Here is a 26,463-nt window from a genome sequence, read left to right on the forward strand (position 1 = left end):
CTGCAAACCATGCAGAAAGACAAGGAGGAGGGGTTGATTGATGGCGGAGCCCCCTTGAGTAGTTCACTGTGCGTCTTCTGTCTGGGGGGTGATAGAAGCAGCAAGAAGCTGAGGGTAGGGGAACCAGATGGAGAAAACGCATCATATTTGTTTTCCTCTAGTCTTCATGTTTGTTGCTGTTCAGCAGCACAACCACAGGGCTCTTTTTGTAAGGCAGTGATCCTAGCACACTGTCAAAGGATTAAGTCCCATTCCACCAAATGGGACTTACTCCTGCATAAACGTTCTTAGGCTGTTACTGTAAAGCTGCTTCCACCGTGGCAATGGACACCACAGGATGTGGAAACTGTTCCATGTGGTGTGGAGCCACAGCGATTGCGCTTCCAGGGCGGATGCTCCCAGTTGTCTCCCTTCTAAACTTCTGGAGAAATGTATTGGTGTGCTATTTAAATGTAAAGAGCGAGGAGTGAAGTTTCAGATCTGGAGAGGGGTTTAATCCCAGTGCCCTGCTGAAGTAAAGACCTAGCCAGGATCCACAGGACCATGCAGTTAAAGTCCACTTACCCTGGACTTTAGACTGCTGTTCAAGGGACACAAATCGCTCATGTGCCAAATAGGAAACCACATTTCTGAAACTGAGGGTATGAATGAACACGCATTATGCCAATGGGGACTCCTTGCAGTCTTGTCCTGTGAAGTGCAGTTCAAGCCTGGCTCTGCCGGATGCTGGTGATGTAATGAGGACAATGCCTCATTGAGGCATGTGATGTTGGCATGTCCTGTAGTGTCTTCCTTTTGGCTGGAAGTCATTGCTTATATACGTTTTGTTCTTGAAAAATCTGTGATAATAGTGAATGCCCATGTGCTTTTAAATCACATCCCTGTGATCTGGGGATTAACAGATGGACAGCAGAAGTGGATACTGAAAGCCCTTACAGTTGCAAAGAGACTTAAACTTGGAAGGGTAAACACCGACTACCTATCACTCCATAGACTGAAGATCTTGCCGTTTTTGCTACATCTTGACTTATATCCTACAACCATCAATTTCATATGGATGCTTATTTAGATATATGGACTGCTTATATTAATGTATATATTTGAAATGGTTGTGTTACATTCTTCTTTTTGCCTTTTTCTTTTTATATTACGGATGATGTAAATGATTATTGTGTGTGGATATGTTTTATATGTTCACCCCCCTTCCCCCCTCTTTTTTTGTGACTCCTCCCCCTTTTTGTTTTTTGTTTTATTATTATATTTGCAAATAATAACAAAGCCTGGCTTCCTCTCTGTCTTGTCAATATATTTGACAGATATACTGGCCAATTAATTGAACAGTGACTAAATAGTTGCATATTGTCACCACCACCCATATTGTTCAGGTAGGTTGTAAATTGCTGTGTGCTTGTTTGCCTTGCTCCCCATTTGAAAGTTCTGCTCTGGGAGAGATGTCGGCTAATGACATCACTTTCCACCTTTTCCTGCTTTAAAACACTACTGATTTTCCTTTTGTACTTTATCCTGAAATGAAGATTGTACATTTCAATAAATCATGGTGACTGCCCCATCTATAGTGGATTTCTGGTTCAAATTACATATGTCTCTATGTATCCTGAATGTCTTATTTATTATTATTTATTTATTGCATTTATATCCCACCTTTTTTCCTCTTGCAAGGAACCCAAGGTGGCTTACATTATCCTCCTCCTCTCCATTTTATCCTCACAACAACAACCCTGTGAGGTAGGTTGGGCTGAAAGTCTGTGACTGGCCCAAAGTCACCCAGTGAGCTTTATGGCCAAGTGGGGACTAGAACCCGGATCTCCTGGCTCCCAGACCAACACTGTCACCACTACACCACACGTGTCTTGGCATGGCATGGGAATTGATTGATTGAGGAAACTATTTCTGGGTGCATGCAAGCTCCCAAGTATGTCTTTTGGTCCTGGCACAGATTATCTGCCTGCTTAACATGTGATGGTGGACTCTGCAAGACCAAATCTGTACCTGAGCACAGATAGTTGCTATCACAATGGGACACCTCCAAGTGAGGAGGCTGTACTAACGCAAGATGACATACTTGAACAATGATTGCGTGCAGTACCAAGGAATTCCTGTGGCTTGTAGCTTTGCGGTCAAACTACATAATACATTAAATATGTAGTGTGAATTGACCTGCTCTCTCTTTTACACACAAGTAAGTGCATGAAACCCTGGTCTTGATCAGGACCATGATGCATGGGTACAGGAGGCTTAAATCTGCTTGTCTTCTGAAATCCCTCCCCCCGTGCATCTACCCCTAACCACATGTGGTTAAAAAAGAAAAACAGCTTCCATGCATCAGGATCACCATGCATGTGTAGGGGTAGAGGCTTTTTTCTCCACCACCACCACCACCACCCATCCCGGTGGGAGCGGGATGAATTTCAGGGAGAGGTTGGGGAAGGTTTTAACATCCCCTGCCCAGGCACAATCTTGATCCAGGCTCTACATTCTTACTTGTGAGTAAAACAACAAAGGGTCAGCTGTATACTACATATCTAAAGTAACACTGGACTGTTTGTTTCACACTTGTGGAAGGACATGGTAAAATGCAGAAGTGACTACTCATTCTGTTATCACATGAGAAAATAGTTGTGAATGGCAATCCTCTTGTATTAAGTTCAGTCCATTTCAAATTTCCTCTCACAAAGCAAAATATAATGGAAATGTTCTGTGTAAATGTGTAATATCTTTCACACTCAATTTCGAAGTAGAAACTGAATTCCTCTAAAACAGAAATATACATCCTTCTTGAAATATATTAGGGAGGGCAGTTAGATGGCCTGAAGTAGTTCTGAAGATCTGATGGAGCAGGTAGGTGGACTGGACCCCCTGCTTGAGTTCTGCAGGATGCTCTCATTCTTCTTCACCAGCTGTATAGCAGGCAGGGGCCATAGCTCAGTGGTAGAGCACCTGCTTTGCATGCAGAAGGTTCCAGGTTCAATCCCCAGCATTTCCAGGTAGGGCTAGGAAAGAATCTTGCCTGAACCCCTGGAGTGCTGACAGTACTGGGCCAGATGGACCAATGGTCCTGCTCAGTATAAGGCAGCTTCTTGTGTTCCCAATATTCAAGTTTGCAGTATGCCAGTCTGCTGGTATTGGCTGTTCAATACAGTCTTCCTGTTTTCCCAGTGTTAGAGGCCTATCCACTACAGGCAAACAAAAGCTACAAAAAATTAGGCTGTAGAGAGCAGCACTCAAAAGTGCAGTACCTGTGTCCATCCACCCCAACGCTTTCCCACTTGTCTTAGAAATTATGCATTTACTTTTTCCCCAGCTACAGCCTGCTTCTCATATGACTATTGCATCTGTCTAAAATGGCTGCAGCACCACCCAAGTTGGGAAGAAGCACTTGTATAGAAACACCCAAACCTTTGTGAACCGCCCAGAGGACTTTGGCTACTGGGTGATTTAGGAGTGTAATAAATACACAAAAACATTTAGTTACCCAGTCCTCCATGGGAAACTAGGAGGAAATTAGCTGGAATGTAAGCTGTGAAGGCATCTTGGGCAGCAGCCATCATCCTTAAAAAAGGTGGTAGAGGGCATTGGTGGGAGGCCTGGAGGGGAGGGACATGCTTTTCACGTATTAGCAACATAATGCTACCTCTGCATAATGCTGCGCCAGAACTCACGAGAATCCTGGCTTTCTGTTTACAAGCAGCATTGTACTGCATGCTACCAAATAGCTCTTACTTGGTTAATCCCACCAGCAGGAGTGGCTACTGGCCAGAGTAACCAAAAGCATTATGTCCCAAGCAGGGCTCCTGGTTTGTTTCTCCCTAACAAGGCAGAATCTGAACTTAGGATTTGTAGTTGGTTTCCAACTCTTGTGTTGTTTGGGAGTGACAAGCCAGGAATCCCAGTTTGGAGTAACACTAAGTTTTTGGTCTCCTGCTTAGCTCTGGTTAGTTCTTTAGCAGCTCCCACTGGCAGGAGAATCTAAATGGGAGCAATTGGGCCATGTGTTTGAGCATGATGCTTGTGAAAGAAATGCAGGATTCTCCAGGATTCTGACTACTTATTAGGTAAAATGTGATTTAGTCAGAGGAGTGCAGAACCCTCAGTCCATCTTACCATCTTGGTCTAAAAGCTGTGGCAACCTAACCTGTAAGACTTATTCTGAGAGCTCACTGCTTTCTAACTCTTGCAAAGAGTTTCTGTTAGGTTCTGTATTCCCAAAGGAAGGGCTTGTGTGGTTTGGGGCAAATTCTAATTGGATTGAATACAAAGCCTCATATTAGTGTAAACTGCTTTGGCAAGGCAATGAGAACCCTGATGGCAGAAAAAATAGCATATAATTCTTGCCCTGCAGTTCTTCTGCTAGACACAGAAATGCCAGATAACTTATAGAACGGAAACGGAGAGGAAGTGCATACTGGAGGTTACAACACTCTCCAGTGTAAATTGGGTCATTCCTCTAACGGTTCAGCCAATATTCCTCTATTGCTTCAGAACTTTAATGGCCTTTTATATTTCATCAGGCAGAAGAAAAATAAATTGGGGTTGTGGCATACCTGCCAGTTTAGAGGTTAACGTTTCTTAAAACCTGTGATATGGAATTGTTGCTGGAGCAGAATAACGAGGGCTGCTTCAGTCTGGGCTGTGAAATGCCACATAGTAATGTGCAGAGATGTTGGATTTACTTTGCAGTCTTGGCTGGTTCCCAGGCCAACTTGCAGAGAGCAGATGGGGAAAGGGAATGTAATGAGAAGAGGAGGCGTTTGGAACTCTGCTTGTTCCACTGCAGTTGTCACTACTCCTCGTTGGACCTAGATATTCCTTTCAGTTTGGGGTTTAGCTAAAACAAGAAGGCAGGACACAATGGCTTGCAAAATGAAGGTGTGTGTGTGTATGGGGGGATGTTAGTTTGTTTGTAGCCAGTGATGATCAGCCAGCATTTCAGATGTGTGCTGCAGAGTTTTTCAGGGGGGATATATGTTGTTGCTACTGCTGACTGCAAACAAGCTCTGTTCAGTAGTTCTCTACACAAAGGAGTTACGCATGGAGAAGGGGGCAGTAGATCCACACCACTGGGCCTGCCCACAGTATCACGTGTGGCACTGGCCTTGTCCTCTGGATATTTGTGCTGATCTGTGGATATCCAGAGGCTAGTGGCCAGGGAAGTAGAGTGTTAGCCGTATTTTCAGGAATGGTGGTAAAAGCAGACAAGTGAATAAATATGGCTTGTGAAGAGTCATAATTACAATGTCTGGTTTCAAAGATAGCTGTTTGGTTTTGTGTGCTGACATGCGATTGGGCATTTACGTTACGTCCACATTAGTATGTGGGCCTGCTAGATATGACTGAAAATGGGGAAAAAATCAATCAAAGAAGGCTTTGAACACTTCCATAGTGACAGCTGTAGCAGATTCCATGCATGCCTGAAGTAACATTCTGGTTTAATGCAGGCATCCTTTAAATATTGATAATGTCTGTTACTAACTTTATCTGCTTCAAAGTGGATTGGCCAACAGTGCAGAAATGTGTTCAGAACAAGTACAGCAAATCAATTTCTGTCTGTGCTTTATATAGGCTGAATGATGTAGAAAAGAAATTGTGTTTCTTTGAGTTACTCTGCATCTCCACTCAGAGCTGGACATATTGCTTGATGATTTGCAGCTGAACTGCCTCCTCTGAAAGTAATCTGCAACTTGAAGATGAAACATGAATTCTTTTTGGGTCTATTCTATATACACACATCATCATGAACTTGAAGGTATTGGGTAGTATATGTGCATGTGAGAATGTGCTGTCAGAGTTGGTGCATACATAGTGACTTCCCTTTTAACAGCCGTGTATGCACAATGGCTAGCTGCATGTAACATGGGCTTGCTTTTTCTGTGAGGCACCTGATGTTGCAGAGAATATCACAGGATCCATATGGCAAGGCATTCTGTGTGTGCTGGCCCTTGGCTTCATCTGGGGATGGATTTGGGTACATGCTGGAAGCAATGGGCAGTATCCAACATTGCCCATGTGCTAGCTGGATCCACTTGGAGGCTAGTGCTTCCTAAAGCACTCATTTCTGGAATGGAACAGGTCAGCGGAGCTCATGGGAGGGAGCTTTGCTGACCAGTCCCATTCCAGAAATGAGTGTTTTGGCTCATTTCCAGGGTTGCTCTGAGAAGCTCTAGCTTCCTGTTGCGCCAGTGGTGGGTCCTTCTGGTGCAACGTATCAGCAGAGATGTGTGGGCAGCGTTTGATATTGTCCAGTGTCTCTTTCAGCTTAGGCGATGGACCTTGTTTCAGTTGACAGCAAAATGCTGAATTGTGGCCATGTATGAGCGGAGGACAGGAAGGCCTGGCGTACCGTGGTCCATGTGGTCATGAAGAGTCGGACACGACTTAACGACTGAACAACAACAAATGTGTGTAATTTCACGGGAAGCTGCAAACTGCTTGAAATCCATTTGTGTGTCACCAGGGCCAGCCCAAGACGTTTTGCTGCCTAAGGTGGAACAACAAATGATGCCCCTCTAACTTTTTCTCTTGCATACATTCACTGCGCCACCCTTCCCTCTCTCTCCCCACACACTCCCCACAGCCCCCATCCATTCCCATACCTTCTTTCTTGTGTGCGCGCGCGGACATACACTCTCTCTGCCTTCCATCCATCAATCATCTACATCAGGGTGGACATCTTAAAGGCCAAAACATCTGGAGGGCCACAACTCCCATTATCCTTCACCATTGGCTATGCTGGTTAGGGATGATGGGAGTTGTAGGCCAGAACATTTGAAGAGAGACACGTTGCCCACCCCTGATCTACATAAACACCCCTCTCTGTTCCCCTCTTCTTTGCAGTTGCCCAGGGCTCACAGGAACTGTGCATGCTACCCTCTCCAAAGTACAAAACAAACAACTTCCATCAGGTCACTTTGCTCCCAAGCCCCTCTATGCCTTGTGCTTGCCCCACACATCCAAGAAAAAAGATCAACTTTTTGCAAAGCCTCTTGCTTCACTCCCAGCACCCCAAGACTGACCAGGCTCTCTGGCCAGGAAACACTTGCTGCTGGTGCTAAAAAAAGTAATGGCCTGGGTGTGAATAGGATTGTCTGGGCCCAGCACATCGTATGTAAATTGATGCCTCTGTCCCACCTGCTTATGGAAATAATACTGCCTACCACGTAGCGCTGTTGTAAGGATTTTTAAGATAGTGCACATGAAGCACTCTGAATACTTGAAATATGCCATGAAGCATCATGGCATTAGTTCTCTGGTATTGAATTGCAATTCTATGTGACTATAGGAAGGACGTTCTATACATGCTTAGAGGCGTGCATATTAAAGGGGAAATCTTCATTTGAAGAATGCTAATAAACAAGCATGTAAGCTTATACAGTAACATGTAAAGGTACTCGAACATGAAGGTAATCTCTAACAATGAGAGTGGTTTAAAATTCTTCTCTGTGAACACCCTTTACACAAAACACCCAGCAGACTTGTCTGTGCCCAAATAAAAATGTGATACGTACACCAGTGTAAACAAACTCAAGAACATCTCTTTCAAATTCCTTTATGGTGCAATCCAGCACATATTTATTCAAAAGCAACTGCCACCATGTTTAGTGGGGTTCACTCCCAGGTCATTGTGCATAGGACAGCAGTCTGTAATCAGCTAACAAGAACTCCAAAGGACCAAAAAGATACATGTGTTTACTCAGATGCAAGCCACATCGGGATATGTCACGATTTGACTAAAAGTGGGCAGGGGTGGGGAGGAATCGGGGCATGGGGGCTTGTGGATATTATTAAACCAGTACAAGCCACCTGATCAGGGCGCTAGCTGAAACACTGCCAAGGTGCAGCAGCCCTCGTAAGAAGTTACTGCTAAAAACAAAACTGTGTGTAGAAGTCTTTTTTCCCTGAAGTTTGCATTTGCAGACCATTTATGGATTGTAAATTTGAAGCCACTTTCTGTCACTATCCCTGCCAAAGACTTTGACAAAATTCTTACATTGAAATCAATCTCTCTCTCTCTCTCTCTCTCTCTCTCTCTCTCTCTCTCTCGGCGGGTGCAGGAAAGGAAGGAAGCCCATTTCTCTTGTCCCTTCCCTCCCACCCCTGCCACAAACTACTTCCTGTCCTGCTCCTCAGAGCTCCATGAGTCCAGTCCATAGTCTCTACTAGGCATTGTGATGCTTTGTCTTTACAAAAGAGAAGAGTTGTGTGCATATGCATGTGAGAATAAGATGAGATGACTGGAATTGCTTATAATTGTACAGGGTTGACACTACGTAGCTACAACATGGAATATATAATCGGGTGGGGGAGGGATTGGTTCATATAATGGTTCTTGTAAGCTGCAAAAATCCAATAAAATTTAAATTGGGAATAAAATAAAAGCCTTGTATATATTTTTTAACAAACTGTAGGGAATCTTGTGGAACTTCTAAATCCCAAAGATCACTGGGGCTACTGGCTACCTAAATCCACTGACTCAAAGCAATTCCCTGGCAGTGGAAGAAACACACATACTGGGCTTTAGCTGATGGCTTAGCTAAACACCTTGCTCTCAGTAGGCCAAAAGTAAAATTTTAAAAATCAATGCCTTCTAATCTTAAGTCATGCTGGTTTGCAATAATTCACTCAACCTTTTCCAGAGGTATAAATTTGCAGTGGAGCTTAAGGCTCTTAGCAGTCTGACAGTGTTTGCATAATCACATGCACTTTTATTAATTTTTGGTTTGGCAAGGTCTATGAGTATGAGCCCTGAATGGATGAGTGAGTGTACATATTATACATCTGCCTGTTTCTGTAAATTTCTTTTTAGTAAGTTCAATAGCTGCTTTTAAATTAAATGTTTTATATTTGCAGGTGGAAATATTGTAGTCTTTGTATTGTGGATTTGTGAATCACTGATCATGCATGTTGGGTTTTAAGAATATACTCACATGCTCTTCACTGGGGCTCCCCCCACATCCCCTATCAGCAGGAACATATGGGGTGTGAATTTGGGGGGACGTTCAAAAGGCAGGTTTAGTTATTCATTTAAGATGGCCTGTGGCCTCTAGTCTATGCCAAAAGTGAAGGTTGGAGATGTATTAGACTTTGCACATAATACAAATTGCTATAATGTTACAGTTTTCTTTAAAGACCAACATTTGAGAACAGTCTTTTTAGATACTATGTTACAACGCCCCCTTAAAAATGGGGAGTTAGAATCAATCAAGCATTCAAACTTCAAGAGATGCGTCTTCTCCTTTTTTTGGTGGATGCATATACCAAATTTCATTCCAATTTTAGTTCTTGGAGGTGATTATCACGTTACTGTGTTATGTCTTTCAGCCTACCTTGAAAAATGAGTGAACTTGAAATACGGACTTTCAAACACACACACTTTTCTGATTTCTCAGTGTTTTAAAGAAAGCTATAGTCTTGCAGAGAGTACCAAACAGGCAAGTTAAACGAAAGACCTAATGTTTTCCATGCCAGGCCCCAATCTAATATGCAGCTGGCCAAGCAAAAGGGCCATGCTAGTGTTTATCCAGGCAGCAATAAGTTGGCAGCGTCAACTTACTCTCCCTCCACTTGATGTTTACATCTAAACCCCCTAAATCAGTTAGGCTCCCGAGATGCTTGTGTGGAGGCTATTGGCAAGTATGAATTTGCCCTTAGCCAAAACAGTCCCTTAATTTCAATTTATTTTTGTCTCCTTGGCTTTGCATAAGTTTCCATTGGGAATGTCTTGACATTCTTTTCAAGAATTGAAAAGAAAATTGACATTTTCTTTTCTTGACATTGGCCCAGTGGTCAAGCTCAAATACTGAAGCCTGTATGAAATAGTATAGTAAAACGTAACATCCCATCCCAAAGACCTGGTAAGATTCATGCTGGTTACTCTTTTTGTATAATACTAAATCCAAATGCTACTTGGAACCTTCCATATATTATAGTTATCAGGACAGGTAATGCTGCAAGCTGTCAATCGCTTCTTTCTTTCTTTCTTTCTTTCTTTCTTTCTTTCTTTCTACTTTAATTGCTGTGCAAGCTACATACAGGTTGATAGCACTTACACAATTGCAATCAATGAGCTCCCCTACCTTTTTCTTTCCACTCCTCCTTCCCTTGTAATCTTAGTTTATAAGCCTGAGGGCAAGGACTGTCTCTTATTGATGTGAGCCACTTAGGGAGATAATACTTGTCTGAAAAGCAAGATAAAAATAAAATACCATAAACATCTACAGACTAAATTCTTTCAAAGTCAGACCTTGATCAGATATGTTGAATAAACCTGTCTTAAATTCATTTAAGATATCAGAATAAAACAGTAAAAATGATGAACACTCTCTTGCTGGGCCAATGCACATCTGAGATGACAACAGAGGCATAGGGTAGGATCCAACTATACTCCAGCGCTAGCACGAATGGCAGTGCACTAGTGTAAAGCAATGTTGGTGCAATGTAACTAGCACTTGCTAGGGCAATGGAAAAGAGCAGTGATTTACCGTCAAATGTAGAACAGGTCCAGGGTGGATACCTGCTGGATTGCTGGGTCTTCCAGTTCCACAAATTATCTCCCCAGAATCTTGTGTTGCTGGACTTGCACAGAATTCTTTTGCCTACCTCTGACTCTTGTGTGCTAGCAGGATAGTAAGGCATGCACTTATCACTCTCTATGTTGCCATACATATTCTGGGGAGGAGCAATTGGCCCTCTTCAAGGTGTCCGCGTACCTCATGTATCGATATGAAATAAAAAATTAGGACAGCTTTTTCATAAATATGCTGCCCTCAAGGAGACAATCTTTAGTTAGTACTGTCCTCCATAATACTTGTCCATTTTGTCTTTCAGGTCAAGAACGTTTTGGCAATATGACCAGAGTGTACTATAAAGAGGCTGTAGGTGCTTTTGTGGTCTTTGATGTCACAAGAGGGTCAACATTTGAGGCAGTTTCCAAATGGAAGCATGACTTGGACAGTAAAGTGCTTCTCCCAGATGGCAGTCCGATCCCTGCAGTTCTACTTGCCAACAAATGTGACCAGAAGAAAGACAGTGGCCAAAATCCTTCTCAGATGGACCAGTTTTGCAAAGATGAAGGTTTTGCTGGGTGTTTTGAAACCTCTGCTAAGGTAAGAATATTCCTAAAATAGGATGAGGATGTCAAGCATTTTAAGTGTGTATCTGTGATAAATAAACCTGGCGTACTGTAGCAGCACAGACATGCTAATTATTCCACAGAACCCTTTAGCCTATAAAACTGCATGTCCATGGCTATTTGTTACATTGGTCTAAAATGGGGTTTGGAGAACTTCCAAGCTACCTCACTGCCCTCTTTTAGGAGGGGAGTTTAAAACTGCCGTATATCAATAGCTGTAACAAATGGATATTGTGGATAGACTCTGTTTTACATTTCATGGTATGGTGGTAAACGTTATGAACACTGCCTTGGACTCCAGTTAGAAATGACTTTAATTCAATAGAACCAGGCTCTTTCCTACTTCCCTTAATAAAAGTGTGAACTCCTAATCGAGTTCTTAATGTTTGCCTAGATCATTTTTTTTTAAAGAATTGCTAATTCCTTACCCTCAATGTCATTTAGCACTGAAGTCAGTTTTGGTAATGTGAAAAGCCAAATGTCCAAGATGTCCTTGCCTGTCTTTGCTGGGTAACAATCATTTTCTAGTTCACCAAACAGTTTTTTATGTTGTCAGCACCTTGATTCAGCATGCAAACCTTAAATGATATTGCTCTGACAAGGCTCTTGTGGAATTTTATGCTCCCCCACCCTTGCCTTTTCTAGTTAGATGGCTAAACATTGGGTGAGATGTGAATGAGTACAGGATTAAGTTTTAAAATATATAGCAGGAGTGGGTAACTTGGCCTTCCAGATGTTTTGGGCTACAACATTCATCAGTCCTAGCCAGCATAGCCAATGGTGAGGGATGATGAGTGTTGTAGGCCAAAACTTCTATAGGGCTACAAGTTGGCCACCCCTGCTGTATAAGAACAGCAAGGAAAATAGGTACCTGATAGACAGCATTATGGTGTCTACATCTTGCCCTCAAATTTGTCAGAACAGTTGTTGGGTAAAATCTTGACTGCTTGGCTCAAAAATGTACTAATGATTAAATGAGCATTGCCAAATGTGCTTAATGCTGCTTGACAAGCATATAGATGAATTCATGCCAGCCAGAGAGATAGCAAGCTATTCCTTCGCAAGTTTTCATCTCATATTGTCAGTTAATGATATCTTAACTTTCCTTTACACTAACTTAATGCTTATATGTTGGCTTAGTTACTACACACACATTACCTTCTTGCCATTTAACTCTGTGGCTTCTGATGCTCATGTGTTCAGTCACATGGAGAAGGATGAGAATAGACCATCAAATTCTGACAACAGAAAATCCAGACCCAGCTTCATAGTCTAGGCTATCCCTTTGGTTAAAGAGCCTGAAACAATTATGCTGTTTGAAAGCTCAAATACACGTGAATCTTAGAAGAAATGGTAACCACACTTCTGCTTGCTTTGGACAACATTTAACTAATCACAATAAACAAACATGTAAGGAGACTTAGATCAGTGGTAGAGCATTTCACTTACAGTTCAAGAGATTTCCATTTCATGTCTGGGTGTTCACTCAGGGCCTGTTCCTGAAGAGGGTGTATAACTCAGTGGCTAAGCACACCCTTGGCATACCACAGGGGCCAGTTTTAGTCTTGATGGCTGGTGCTCCCACCTGATCCAGCCACACCTAGCCGACTAATTGGGGCAGAATATGGTTGGGGATTCATATCTGTCCATCCTATCAAAAGATATGCATGCAGTTGCAGATGTCATCCATCTACAGTGCATTACTTTCAGTGTATTATAGTGTCTTGTCCCGCAACACTGGCAGGCAATGAAACTGCCAGCACAGCAAGATAGAGTTGTGTTCCCTTCTTCCCAGTTCAGAATGGGAACACTGGGGCCTACCTTTAGTAGTCTAGTGCAAGGTCACAAGAAATGTTCAGGCTTTCAAGTTCTCTAGATCTCTTCATTTCAGAAGATGTTACAAAAGGCAGGTGTGGGGGAAAGGCTGCGATGATGCTGATGTCATGAAATCTGATCATGTTCAGTGTGTGACCCCTCCTTGGCTGGGCTCATGCAGTGCAGAAGCCCTAAAAGCAACATACCAGGGATGCAGAAAAAAAAGGTGACTGACAACTGATGAAGTTTTTTCATGTGTCTTTTTGCACCCCTCTTTCAAAATTGCACATTCAGCAGAGCACTGGTTATATGTCAGGTTTCAGGCCTTAATCCTAAGCCAATTGCACAAAAGCCAAAAATTAGGATGGTAAAGTGCTTTGTTCATAAACTAGTATCAATGCACCTTTTACAAAGTGCAGATGTATACAAGACCTGTGCGTTGAAGGGGTGGCATTTTGGACCATCTGGATTCTTCTATACAGGAAAGCATTAACTTGTGTCATGGTCTCCTCAGGATAATATCAACATTGATGAAGCTGCTCGGTTCTTGGTGGAAAACATCCTTGCAAACCTCAAAACCTTCCCTAATGAGGAGAATGATGTCAGAAAAATAAAACTGGACCCGGATCCCCTGAAAGCCGAAAGTAAATCTCAGTGCTGTTAATTACATTTTATCTTTCATTGACATACTCTGTGAGAGCAACAAGGTGCTTGTTCCTCATATTGGACAGCTGCTATGGTGCTTCATCATGACAATCCTGGTGGGGTATTGTTTTCTTTGAGTTGGTCACACTCCCAGGCGTTTACACATTTTTTTCTTGTCAAGTAGGACTTCAAAATTGCCTTATACATGATGTCTTTGTTTGTGAACCATTTAGCACAGTCCAAAGCTGGCATCCAACAAGAAGAAGGTAATACTCATCCTGCAAGGTATCAAGGCAAGGGTCAGTATGAGAGACTTGATCCTGACACTATCTTTCACGGTGCAATTTCAGAACTAGAACAGGAATGTCAGTCTGAATGGAAGTGTTCATTTTCATAAGCACTATTTTTTCTTGTATTTCTTTTAATATACATACTTTTGTTTGCTTCTCTTCTCTCTCCTTCATCCCTGTTCAGCACTAGGACCCCCAAACCAAATCCTTATGGCATACCTGGCAGCCAATAAACCCTTTATTTCTGAATAACACAGGACTGATATTAAGCAGTGGCAGGCATTTCTTAAGTATACTGTCCCTTAAACTATAAAAGAGTTCAGGGCTTGGAAAGTAGGGATGGGAAGATTAAGTGGTGTAAAAGTATTGCGGCCAAGTCAGGGCTATCCATCTAACAAATGAGCAACAATTAATTTCTCTTTACTTCAGGTAATGGAAACAACAAACCTGGTACACTTGCATATGATAAGTAATAATGTGCACAATTAAACTTTAAAGACAAATTATCTCCTCTTGCACAAGCACAATCCTTTTCAAAATTTCTTATGTCTAGGCCAAAAGAGAAAAATGCCCTTGATTAAAATGTCGCATTGTTTTATGAAACCAGATTACAAGACAGAAAACTGTCTTCCTCTTGACCTTTAGTGTATAGGTGGTGGTACTAGTAAAGTCCTTTTCTTAGTCATGCTACTTCTAGATTACCTGTACCTTTTTCCTCATAACTTCTCAAGCCAAGTGGCAGTATCCAATGCTGCCCATCGAGACCCACCACTAATGCAATGGTAAGCAAACGCTTCCTAAAGCAACTGCAGATGAGCCAGAACACTAGTTTCCAGAATGGAACAGGACAGTGGAACTAGCAGAAGGGAGCTCTACTGACCTGACCCATTTTGGCTCATTTCCAGCGTTGCTCTAGCTTCTTGTTGTGTTAGTTGTGGGTCCTGCTAGCGCAACACAAAACCTGGAGGTGCAGCGGCAGCATTGGATACTCCCCAAGGAGTCAGACTTGATAAGGGTGTGTCACCTCCATGCACCTGAACGACTTGCTAATGTATTATTGATTTATAACTATTGCTGACAGCCCTAAGGCTGTACAAAAAGAAGAAAATGATACCTTGACTGCTGTTTCTGATGGCACCTGTAAAGGAAGGAAGTTTGGAGGAATGGCTCCTGAGAAACACTTTCATTCTCATTGCATGTTAATGTTAAATCTGTGGATCCTGTTTTGTCCTCGGCACATTACACTCGTGTGGTATAGCCGGCCAGCTGCTACAGATCCTGAAATACTTTGGTCTAACCTTCTTCAGGCTTAAACCTGGTCACATTTTTATGTACCTGAAGCTAGATTTAATGCCATATAAGTGTTTTTAATGCAAATATCTAGGGTTTTTATAGATACATTCAGGCACTTTGTCACTTAAAAAAAAGAATCCAAAGAGCACATCTCATGTTACCAATCTTCTAGGCCTACACTAACTTCATTGACATTCCAAAAAGGTCAAACTCCTTTTAATCTTGATTTGCCTAACTGTTCTATGATTCCTTTTTACTTTTCTACTCAGAATAAAGGAAATGTTGAACATATCTGCAACACATTAAGTGCATACTCTAAACTGAGCATAAGTAACTTATGGTAGTTGTTTTTTTTTTAAGTCAAAATATGCTTTATAAAGGAAAATGAATCAATGCAGAGGCTGTGAGAAACAGAAAACCTTTGAAACCTTTCTATATATCTCATAAACATGCATGTTCACTTTACCTCAGCTTAAGTCCTTGAAACTAAAATGTGGTTTTTACAGAGTATCTAAAGAGCCCTTCACCAGGCATCCAATGTGCTACTTAACATTAGCAGTCCTCAGGGCAGAAAAGATCTACAGTTGTATAGCCATAAGAACCTCATGTACTGTGAATGAGATGGATACCTTATACTACTTGTTGATACTTGTCTAGCTGTTACTATTTCAATTTATAAGAAAAAATAAGGTTTTCTGTGCTTATCTCCAGTGTGTATTGTCTTCAGTGCGAAATTATGATACTGCTCTTTCTTAATAAGGAAATCTATCACTTTTTAAACTTTATTCACATGATTAACTATTTAAATGAATTTTGTTATGTCCAATTACAGTGTTAAGTTTTTTCCAAAATCTGTCTGATCAGTTTAAAAATTCTAAAATAACCTTAGCATTCAGAAGTTTAATACTTCGTTTCTGGAGAGATGAATATAGCATTAAGAATCTTAGAATGGAAAGGAACAGTGTTTGTCCCCAACTTTAGGAAAGAGTGGAATAGTATAACTACCTTTCACCATGCTGTGTCATCTTGGGAGGCCTTACATCAAAATTGTGTGCCTTTGTCCTGGCAAGTTCTAAAAACTGCACAAAACAGATGGTGAAAGTAGAACCATGGCATATGAAATCAAGTTAGAAAACGGTGAACACTTGCCAGCTGAAAAGACTTCTGTACTATGCAATTTAAAGGATCACTTACTCATTAGAAATGTACCAAATGGAGAGAGAAGCAGTTGCTGTCTCTGCGATAGGGGCAGGCGCACGCCATCAACACATGCTTACAAATAAATATTGATTAGTGTGCAAGTTTAATTGTTCAAAAACCATTTCTTTTTATGGGGGAGTCTATGGATAAAGAACCTTTCTAGTTAGGTGTAGAGATTTTAATCATGAAGGAATGATGGTCAGTTTCAGAACTGGAGCTTATACAGACTGCCCTCCTGATCAGTGTTACACCTGGGTCTGTCCATATAGTGTAGACTATGGTATTAGCTGCAGCATTCTGCTTAATCTCAGTTTCAAAAACAAACACACACACATTCTGTAACTATGCTTAAAGTTGTGGGTAATGTTTGGTGAAGCTCAAGAGCCAGAAGTGTTATAGCATAACATTTATAGTTGGCAGGTAGGAGGACTTTAGTGCCCTGCACAGCTTCTTACCTTCCCAATAACTAGCAGAATAAGAGTGCAATCCTATGCATGTTTAGACAGAAAAAATGTCCTACAACTCCCAGCATGCCCCAGCCAGCATGGCTGTCAGGGGAATGCTGGGAGTTATAGGACTTTTTTTTCTGTCTAAGCATGCATAGGATTGTGTCCTACGTGATGTACAGGTATTGACAGATTGATCTCTTTCTATAGCGTTTAACCATAATTTCAGAATCGTAAACTTGAATTGCTGTGTGGGACTCAACATCATCGTCTTGTCCAATGAAGGCAAGTGGCAAGCATTGCAACAGTTCCCCCAGTGAGCCCCTCTGTGTCAAAGTCCAGGCAAGCCCCTGCCCCAATCATGGTCTTATTTACCCTTCAGATCTAACAGAGTAACTCTCTTCCACTTAATCTAATGTTTTTCAAGCTGCACAATGAGTCCTTCATTCCCTTGGTGAGGAGTTGAAGTGTTGCCAGTTTGGCCATCAGTAGTTGTATGCAGGAGGTCCCAGAATCTCCAGTTAAGGGCTGAAACAGACATTACTTTAAATCCACATCAAACAGTGCCTCTTTTTTCATTTTTAGTCTAGAGTGGGCATGGGGGTGGGGGTGGGGAACTTCAATCTTTAAAGCCTTTCTACCCCACACACTAGGGGTCTGATCCAGATTGGGGCCCTGTGCCTACTCAAGAGTAAAATTGAAAAAAAGACATGGCTGCTAGCTATGAATTTAAAGTTATTTCTGCTTTGGCCCTAAGTATCTCAATACAAGGGGCTGAGGAGGCCCAATCTCTCTCTCTCTCTCTGTGTCTGTCTGTCTCTCTCTCTCTCTGAAAGCTTGGGCAGTGGCGGTAGCTGCTGTTCCTGCTGCTCTGTGTAAGCACTAACAGGAAAAATGGATCAGTGGTCTCATGTAGTATGAGGCCCCTCTACATCAACTTAAATTTATTTTTGAATTAGCAACTTTTCTGCCTTAAGAACTCTCAGCACAGTGCATGTTAAACAAAAGCACTTTGCAGCCACAGTTAAAATGGGTCCAAGCTGATGAATGAGCCCTGTATAATTAAAACACCAATCAGAATAAACCTCAAGAAGCATTAAAGGAAGGATGCCATGAAATTTTGAAATGGTTTTCTAAGGCTAACAGTAGTATGCTCTGAAGTATCTCCTTAAGAAGAGTGGTCCTAAGTGGAGGCACCCATGTCTCCTTCATGATTGTAATTCCTGGAGAGGATACCCATGGGAAAAGGTACTCCCGAAGGTATCCAATTTCAGTAGGTTAAGGGCTCCAAGGGTCAAAATGCCACTTAAATTTAGCCTTGGAATACACTAGCAAGCAAAAAAGTTCACATAGTGAGCAAGAGATGTGTTCTAACTGCCACATTTTGGACACGTTTACATTTACAAACTGCCTGCAAGGATAGTCATCAAGTTGAGAAGGGTGTGCAAGGCAGTGGTTAGATCCTTATTCTCCAGATAGAGAGCAGCGGTCATACTGGCTGAAGCAGAGAAAGCACACTGTAGGCCACAGATGTCACCAAAATATCCAAAAGTAACATAGGAACGGGGCCATTCCCTAGCTGGGAGCGTGATCCTATTTAGAACAGAATATTCCCTGTGTCTTTATCTGTAAGTCAGCCAACCATTGCCTACTCACAACTTAGCTAGATTAAGCTTCAGTTTATTCACCCTTATCTAGTCCATTCCCAGACTAGTTATTCATGAAGTTATCCCGCTACACATGACACCAGGGGAAAGGTTGAGCATAACTGGATGTCATCTGCATATGGATGATGCCAGGCTCCAAATGCCATTGGCCAATATCTATTGCAGGTAGATATTAAAAAGAATGGGAGGTGAGGCAGAACCTTAGGGGCACCCTGCAGGTCCAACAGGACAGAGTAGTAGCTTTCTAGCACCACCTTCTGGAATGGACCACTGAGAGAAAAGCAGTGTTCCTACTCTCAATCTGTGCAGCAGTCTAGAAAAATTGACAGTACTGAAAGCTATGGAGAGACCCAGTAGAATCAGTAGAGTTTCTTTCCCCCTGTGTCTTCCTTGCTGTAGATGAGAAACATGAAGCTGCAGTACATTTCTTGGACTGTGCATCTATGATCCTGTTAGGAAGGTGGGGAGGGGGTAGGTGGGCAGGGTCGCTCTTATTTTGTTATTAAATGTGACTGCAAGCAGCAGCCTTATAGCCTGCATTTCTAGTACTTTTAGCCCATTATTTCTAAATTAGAAAAGTTTTTTTTTTAATCCATGTTAAAAACAGGGTTTGTAGCTTAGTGGTTGAGGACCTGGTTTGCATTCAGAAGGTCCCAGTTTCAATCCCCGGCATCTCCAAATAAGGCTGGAAAAACTCCTCCCTGAAACCCCAGGGATCTGCTGCCAGTCAGTGTTGACAATACTGGGCTAGATGGACAAATAGTCTGACTCGATATAAGGCAGCTTCCTATGTTCATATCTCTTTTCTAGCCTATTCGTTTGTCTTCAGGCTGGATAGAATTGTGGCAACTTTATATAATTGCTTAAAAGGAATAGTTGTAGTTGTGTTCAGTTGCAGCATTTTATTTTTTAGGTTCAGCAATTAAAAACAAACAAATCTGTTAATAACAAAGTAAAGTTTTTGGTAGAGAAAGGAGCAAAATGCAGAGGCTTAAAAAGAGGACTTGAGTCCAAAATGTTGATGAAACTTGCCTTCATTTATCTCTGGGAACAGACAATATGTGGTAAAGAAAGCCATTCAGGTTTGGGTATTTTCTACACTTCCAAATTAATATTGATTCAGAGGGTTGTGTGGCACTTTAGGCTAGCCTTCTCCAATCTGATTGCCATTGGGGATGCTAGCTGTGCATGATGGGAGTTGTACTTCAACACTTCTGGAGGACACTAGCTTGGGGAAGGTTGCCCTAGTGCAGCACAAGCTTTGTAAGCAAGAGCTTACTAACAGTTCTTATTCTGCATTAAATCAGTTTGTCTTTTAAGAATGGCACTTTGTCTCCAAACCAATGTTTAACAGGAAGGGCAGGGGGCAAGCCTGGGCAAGTATTAAATATAACATGCAGGATTCCCAATTGGAAGCTGTAAGTTAAATAGTCAACAAAAGAGGTTATTAGTACCCCACATCTATAAAGGACTTTAGAAAAGAGTGGGGAGGAAATGAGATTTAGCAAGTCAAGACCTGCTTCAGGGGCATATAAGTGATCTTATACCACTTCCTTGGGAGCAAATCTCATTGAAATTGGATGGCCTTACTCCTGAGTAAATATATTTAGCACCATCCTGCAGAAACTAGTCTAAAATACAGGCACTTCATAACAAGATATACATGACTGATTTTAACATTTAAAACAATCTAATTGAGAGGCGCCCCTAACTCAAGGGTTTTCAAAATGGTCAGGTGCAGTCATAGCCCTGTTTCGTTTTCTCATTTTTGGTCTCTTCCTTGAGGCAAGATGCAGAATGCTATAACACTACACACACACACACACACACACACACACACCTGTATGTACACTAAATCAGTGTTATGTCACATCACCTGTGCTGATTCCTAGTACTGGAGAGTCAGTAAAACAAGAGTCTCTTCCTGTGAAGAATTTTATTTCCTGATGACTAGTCTTCCCAGATATTAAAATGGGCAAATGTACCTCTCTATATTTTCCTCTGTTCATCTGGAGGTAAGCAAGTCAAAATGATCTATCTTCCTTAGGTTTTAACAGCACAAACCTTGGCATGTTTACTCAGAAGTAAGTCCCAGTAAGTTCAGTGGGAAGTAAGTTCCCAGGTAAGTGTATGTGTAGGATGCTATACTTAAAAGAGGTCTGCTATAATAAAGTGTGAAACCTGTTTTGAATGATATACATGAGATGAGTGAATTGAAGCTACAGTTGAAACAAGGAGAATATTTAGGTCAGCTTTCTCCAACCTGCTACACTCCAGATGTGTTGGATTACAACTCCCATCATTCCCAGCCAATGTACTCGCTGGCATTTATGGAAGTTTTGGTCCAACACACCCAGAGGGCGGAAGGCATATTTAGGCTGTGTCCATACCAACTGTTTTTCACAGGATATGTTTGTTGCTGTACCAGCAACTGTTACGTTCCGTATGTCTTCTTGTGCGTTATCCCTAATTAGGGCTCTGCTGAATTTTGTTGTGGCTTCTGATCATGGCTGTTTAAAACAGGACAAAATATATGTTTCACACACGACAGACATAATCCAGTCCCTAAACGGGTGCAGTGTCCACATATGGTTCAATAGGGCCATGTCTTCTTGCTCAGAGTAAGCACATGGGGGGCAGGAACAAGCAGTGAGCCAGGCCATTTCTGGAAACACCTTGCATATCCACATCCATCCCATGCCGCCCTTTGCATCTACTCTTGAGCAGGGAAATATGGCTGTATTGAACACCATGGGAACCATGATGTGTAGGTTTTGTGCCTATTTAGGGACTAGTATACACTCTTTATTTTTAGGAAAATGCTTTAAAGGGGGAGAAAGATGTCTTTCGTTACATTTTCTACTTTGAATTTAGTATTAAACGTTTGGTGTACAATTATTGGGTACAATTTTCTTTCCTTTTCTCTCAAAAGCAATTGCACTCAAACAAGAAGCAGCAGAAGAAGCAGACTTGCACTCAAAACACTGTTCTTACACAAACAAATGATGTCTGGGTCTTATGCTTATATAATGGGATCAATTCTTCTGTGTACTAATTCTTACTACTTCCAGCACTATTTTGTTTAGTAAAATATGTTTTCCTGTGTGTTCTTTATTTTTTGTATAAATAAAGGTTTTAGTCTATGCATTTGTCTCACTTGTCTTCAGTGGTAGGATAAACCTGACTCTGTAGGTAGCTGGGAGCCAATATTTCAGTATAAGTGGCCTCAGATTTGAGCCATATGCCCACATTATTGCTCTGTAAATTGGGCCCATTGTTCTCCATAGTGACGGAGACCTCATTACCCCTGACAGTGACTAATAAGTGGCCATTGTATGCTGCAGCAGGTGCAGTTTCTGACTTTTAGTATTTCAGGAAGGCAGTAAAATCATACCATGACCTCCACAGGGTTCATATTTTATTGCTGTTACTACGTAAAGGTCCCTCTGGACCTCTTGCAAGAACAAGGAGAGGGGCAGCTCAGAGACACAAGTTGAGAATGAGGGAAAAGAGTAACACCAGACTAATCGGTCGGATTCCGCAAAAGCTTACTACGGACAGAAGAGTTCTTTCCATCAGCAAGAGGCTTTTGATCCAGTGGAGCTTTTGACTGAATGGGGGAGGAGGTGATCTTCACTGTTTCTCCCTGCCTCTCCATTCCCTTATGTTCTCTGAAAATCTGTATTGGAGGCCTGGGACAGTGGGGAGGTGATGCTGGAAGCTGCAGAAGAAGGGGGAATTAGTGAAAAACCCTTCCCTGTATTTCCAACGGCAGGGTCATTCTGAACTGAACTCTGGCAGACACTCCCACTAGTGGAATTAAACTGGATCTAACCCAATGCATCTTGAGACGTCTGAAGGGTTTTGGTGGATCTAGAACACATGTATCCTGCATACCATCTGTCTGACTGTCAGGGAGGGACAACTTGTGATGTTGCTGGACTTCAACTCCCACCAGCCCGATCCTGTCTGGTCAATTGCCAGGGATGATGGGAGTTGTAGTCCAACATCTGGAAGCCTGCTCCCAGCTGTTACAATCATCTAAAGAGGTGCTTCTTTAAGTGCTACCTACTGAGGTACTTTATTTCCTAGGATGCAAAGCTGGGCCTCCTCTACAGTGGTCCCTGCATCACAGAGCACTTTCCCAGAAGAGGCCTGAAATGCCCAATATTGTCACAGTTTAAAAGGCATTGTTAAAACCTACTTTGTTTGCTTAGCTTTTGAAGATATGTATAATAAGCTGGCTACAAACAGCTGGAAAAACTAGCATGAACATCACCATGTGACTCTGAATCTAGGGGGAGGAGGAACACTGCAGATATAGTGATCAGACATTCCCACTTCCACTTTTGATGTGTTTGGGTGGGCCTTACGAAACACATCACAAAGGTCTGGAAAAGGCCATTAACAGTGGGTATTTGGAATTTCCTCCAGAGGCTGCAGATAAGACATGGAAGGTACTGCACAATTAGCCATGGCCACAGGCCTGTCATTGGTGTAGAAGGGGGATACCTATACTGGTGTCATCTTTTGGATTTTGGGATTTTTGATGGATTATTATATTTCACTGATTTTCTGAAAACTGCATAGGTTTTATGTAACAGTTATTTAACAGATAAATGGTTAAAACAGTTAAACCATGCCGTCTGGCAGAATGCATGTATTCAGATCTGTGCAGACCTTTTGGATTCTTCCAGAATGCATGTTTCACATTTTGTATCCCCCCCACCTCCAGCTCTGCTTCCCTTTTCAAGGCTAGATTCATGAAAAGTAAAATGAAACACACTCCTGAATATATGAAAGAAGTAGTCATTATTTTTAATCATAAACGTTACCACATTATGCCTTAACAAAAGTAGTGTGGGCAGGACAAGTTAGTTGCATCTAACACAAGTTAAATTTCATTTTCTTTGTAACATCTGCCCACGTTGGCTTAAGCATCACAGCAATTCTGCCTGGAGCACTACTGTTTCGGGGGCTGGGTGGGTAGGTGTGTGAAAGTATAGGTTTGGGAATTCAAATACAGTACATTTTGCAGGTCAGGTCATGAAAGGCCAGAACAGAACATGGACTGGATTTTTTTTTTCTGTAAAGTCTTAACTGTCTAGGATTATGTTTATATGCTATGCTCTCTGCTAGGTTTCTTAAATATCATTTCCCACTGGGATGACTGGTGAAATCTTGCCCAGCATGATTTCAGTGGTCTGGGGCTTTCAGGAAAGTACAGTAAAGTAAAGAAAAGTAAAGAGCCAGTTGGCATACTATGTTTTAGGTGGGCACCTAAAATTATAATGTGAACGTGATGCATGTATTTTCAAAACCAGGGCTGGCCCAAGACATTTTGCTACCCGAAGCAAAGGACAAGATGCCACCCCACTCCATGTACAGAAGCTGTCTAAACTAGCAGCTGAATCTTATTTCAACAGTAACAATGGAAAGACATCCTCCAACACACCTGAGGGCAGAAGGTTTCTAAAGGCTAGTTTAAGGGGCACAGGGCAGGCTCTGTGGCACACAGAACTCTGTCCTCCATTACTCCTCAACCTGCAGCATCTGTCGCTTTAGGTGGCTGCCTCATTCTGCCTAATCATAGGGCCAGTCCTGTTTCAAACACCAGCTTATCATACAATGACTGACTCCAACTCCTTGTTGGGCGTGCACCTGTTGGTATAACCAGGTTTGTTACTGCATAATGTATGAAACGGTCTTCTTTGTAACTGAAAGGGAATGAAAGTGTGTTGCCTATGGGAGAGAAAAGTGTGGAGCCCTGGAGTATGGATTTGATTGGACCCTTCATTTCCTTGAATCCATTGCTGATTTGTTTGGAATATTGTTATTAAAATGAGTGGGGATACTCTGGAGTAGCCTTATTATTTCTTAGAAGTTGCACTATTTCCTTAAAGTTCCATGAAGGCTTCCATTGAGCATCATGAGCTATCACTGGACAAGCCGCAAACGGTGAGCGAATATGTACTTTTCTCTCAGTTAACTACAACTGAAGCTGTGACTGTACAAAATACATCAAACAAAATACATCAAACAAGGCAAACAACTAATTCATAATACAGGGACATTAAATCTTACACAAAAAGCAGTATCTCACTGGAGACTTAATCAGTTAGAGAGCTGGGATTGGCTGCAACTCCCTGTTGTGTACATTCAGGACTGATCCACACATGCAGCAGAATGAGGTGGCAGCATGCTGAGGCTCTAAAATGGACTGCACAACTTCAGAGTGAAGGTGGGAAAAATCACATTTTTGAATGCTGCCCTGTGTTAACATCTCTATACAAACAGGAGACCAGCATGGCTGGCAAAGGATTGAGCTAGAACCTTTCTCTGTGATATGCCAGTTTTCTGTTTGAAGGCTTTTTTTCCCCAATGAGAAAGTTTTCAAAAGTGTATCACACCTGTGTAGTCTGTGTTGGTGCATTCTATTCTATTCTGTTCTGTTCTGTTCTATGTGTAGAATGAGATTCAGTGGCAAACCTGAATTACTTGTGTAATGTTTGGGTCCTTATGTACCTCACTCACCAAGCAGTTCTTCAACATAGCGCAAGATACGGTCACAGTTTTTACATTTATGATTATGATTATCATTAGTGTTGTTATAAATATTTTTTGGCTGCCTTTCAAGGCAGAGGCCCTCCCTTATTGGGGTACTGACAGGATAACTCATGCCACCTATCATAATACCATATTACATATGTGCATGAAGCACAGACACACACTTCAGAGATGTGCTCTGGATCTCTAACCATGGATTAGTGTCTACTCTAAATGTAATTGAACAAACATTTCCTAGTCACAAAGAGTTGTGAAAGGATGCATCGATTAATCTGGAATAAAAAGGGTAACCTTGTTACACACCAGAGTCTCATGTTTTCTTTTGTTTACTTATTAAAAAAATATCCTGCCTTTCAATTGAAATTGAACTGCCAGAGCTCTAAGTCCTTTTGCTGAAGTTTGTTTCAATTCCCTGATCTAGCTGCCAGTGCCTATTTAATTTTGCTTTCATTTGTGTCTGCTTAAGGCTGCACCTCTCTCCATCCCTTCCAGTCTTACCATCACTCACTGCCCATATTGAGCATAGAAATAAAGTACTAGAGTATGGCTTACTACAACCCTAAGATATAGTCCAATGCCACTTTCCCATTGTACATCATACATGTGTGGTGGAGGGCTGAAGTTAAGAGTGGCTTCCGACAACCTTGTAACATAGTTTACTATTGTTATTTTCACATTGCAGGGGGTGGGAGGGTGTCACAACTATTCTGTGTATTATGATCTCCATATATCAGATGACGAAGAAGTTGTAGCCATGGGAGAGGCCATAGCTCAGTGGCAGAGCATATGCTTTATGTGCAGAAGGTCCTAGGTTCAATCCCAGCATCTTCAGGTAGAGCTCGGAAAGAGTCCTGACTGAAACCCTGGACAGCAACTGCCAGTTAGCGTTGACAATACTGGCCTAGATCGACCAGTGGTCTGACAGTTCCTAATAGACGGTCGCTTACAACAGCTTTCTAGTACAGGCTTTAAGAGCTGTCATTTCCTTACTCTTTATATTTATGGCAAAATCTCTCTCTCTCTCTCTCTCTCTCACTCACTCACACACCTGCGACACTATATCTACAGAGATGTAGAGGCACAAATATAGAGTCTCTACATATGTTATCTCGATACAGACAGACAGCGGAACATTTACACAGGACATACAGATACATTTCATTGTGTTAACAGTGTTCGTGTACCTAAATTGCCTGAAATCACAGTCATGTTAGAAACAGAACAAAACCCATCCCGCAAATAACCTCAGGTGACAGAAAAGGTAAATCTCATTTAATTGTCATTACGTTGTCACCTCCGCCCACCCCCTCATTGCTCAGTCGAATATAAACCCCGGCTGCTTGCTGTGCTCCATTCACTCGTACGCAGCCAACTGTGTAACGGTGTTAAAAGAA

General features: G+C 41.9%; 1 protein-coding gene across 1 annotated transcript in view; it reads left to right on the forward strand.

Annotated features, from left to right (window-relative positions):
- The window catches only part of RAB32 (RAB32, member RAS oncogene family), a 33,447-nt gene extending 11,800 nt beyond the window's left edge, over positions 1-21,647 (forward strand). Inside the window, exons 2-3 of the mRNA XM_084827778.1 lie at positions 10,843-11,120; positions 13,476-21,647. Of these exons, the coding sequence (XP_084683904.1) occupies positions 10,843-11,120; positions 13,476-13,625 (428 nt within the window). The 3' untranslated portion in view covers positions 13,626-21,647. The remainder of the gene's footprint in view (positions 1-10,842; positions 11,121-13,475) is intronic.
- Positions 21,648-26,463: the final 4,816 nt, after the last annotated feature.

The sequence above is a fragment of the Heloderma suspectum genome, chromosome 1, assembly GCF_057233095.1.
Source record: "Heloderma suspectum isolate Gila_16-S chromosome 1, 16-S_ref, whole genome shotgun sequence".
NCBI classification, from domain to species: domain Eukaryota; kingdom Metazoa; phylum Chordata; class Lepidosauria; order Squamata; family Helodermatidae; genus Heloderma; species Heloderma suspectum.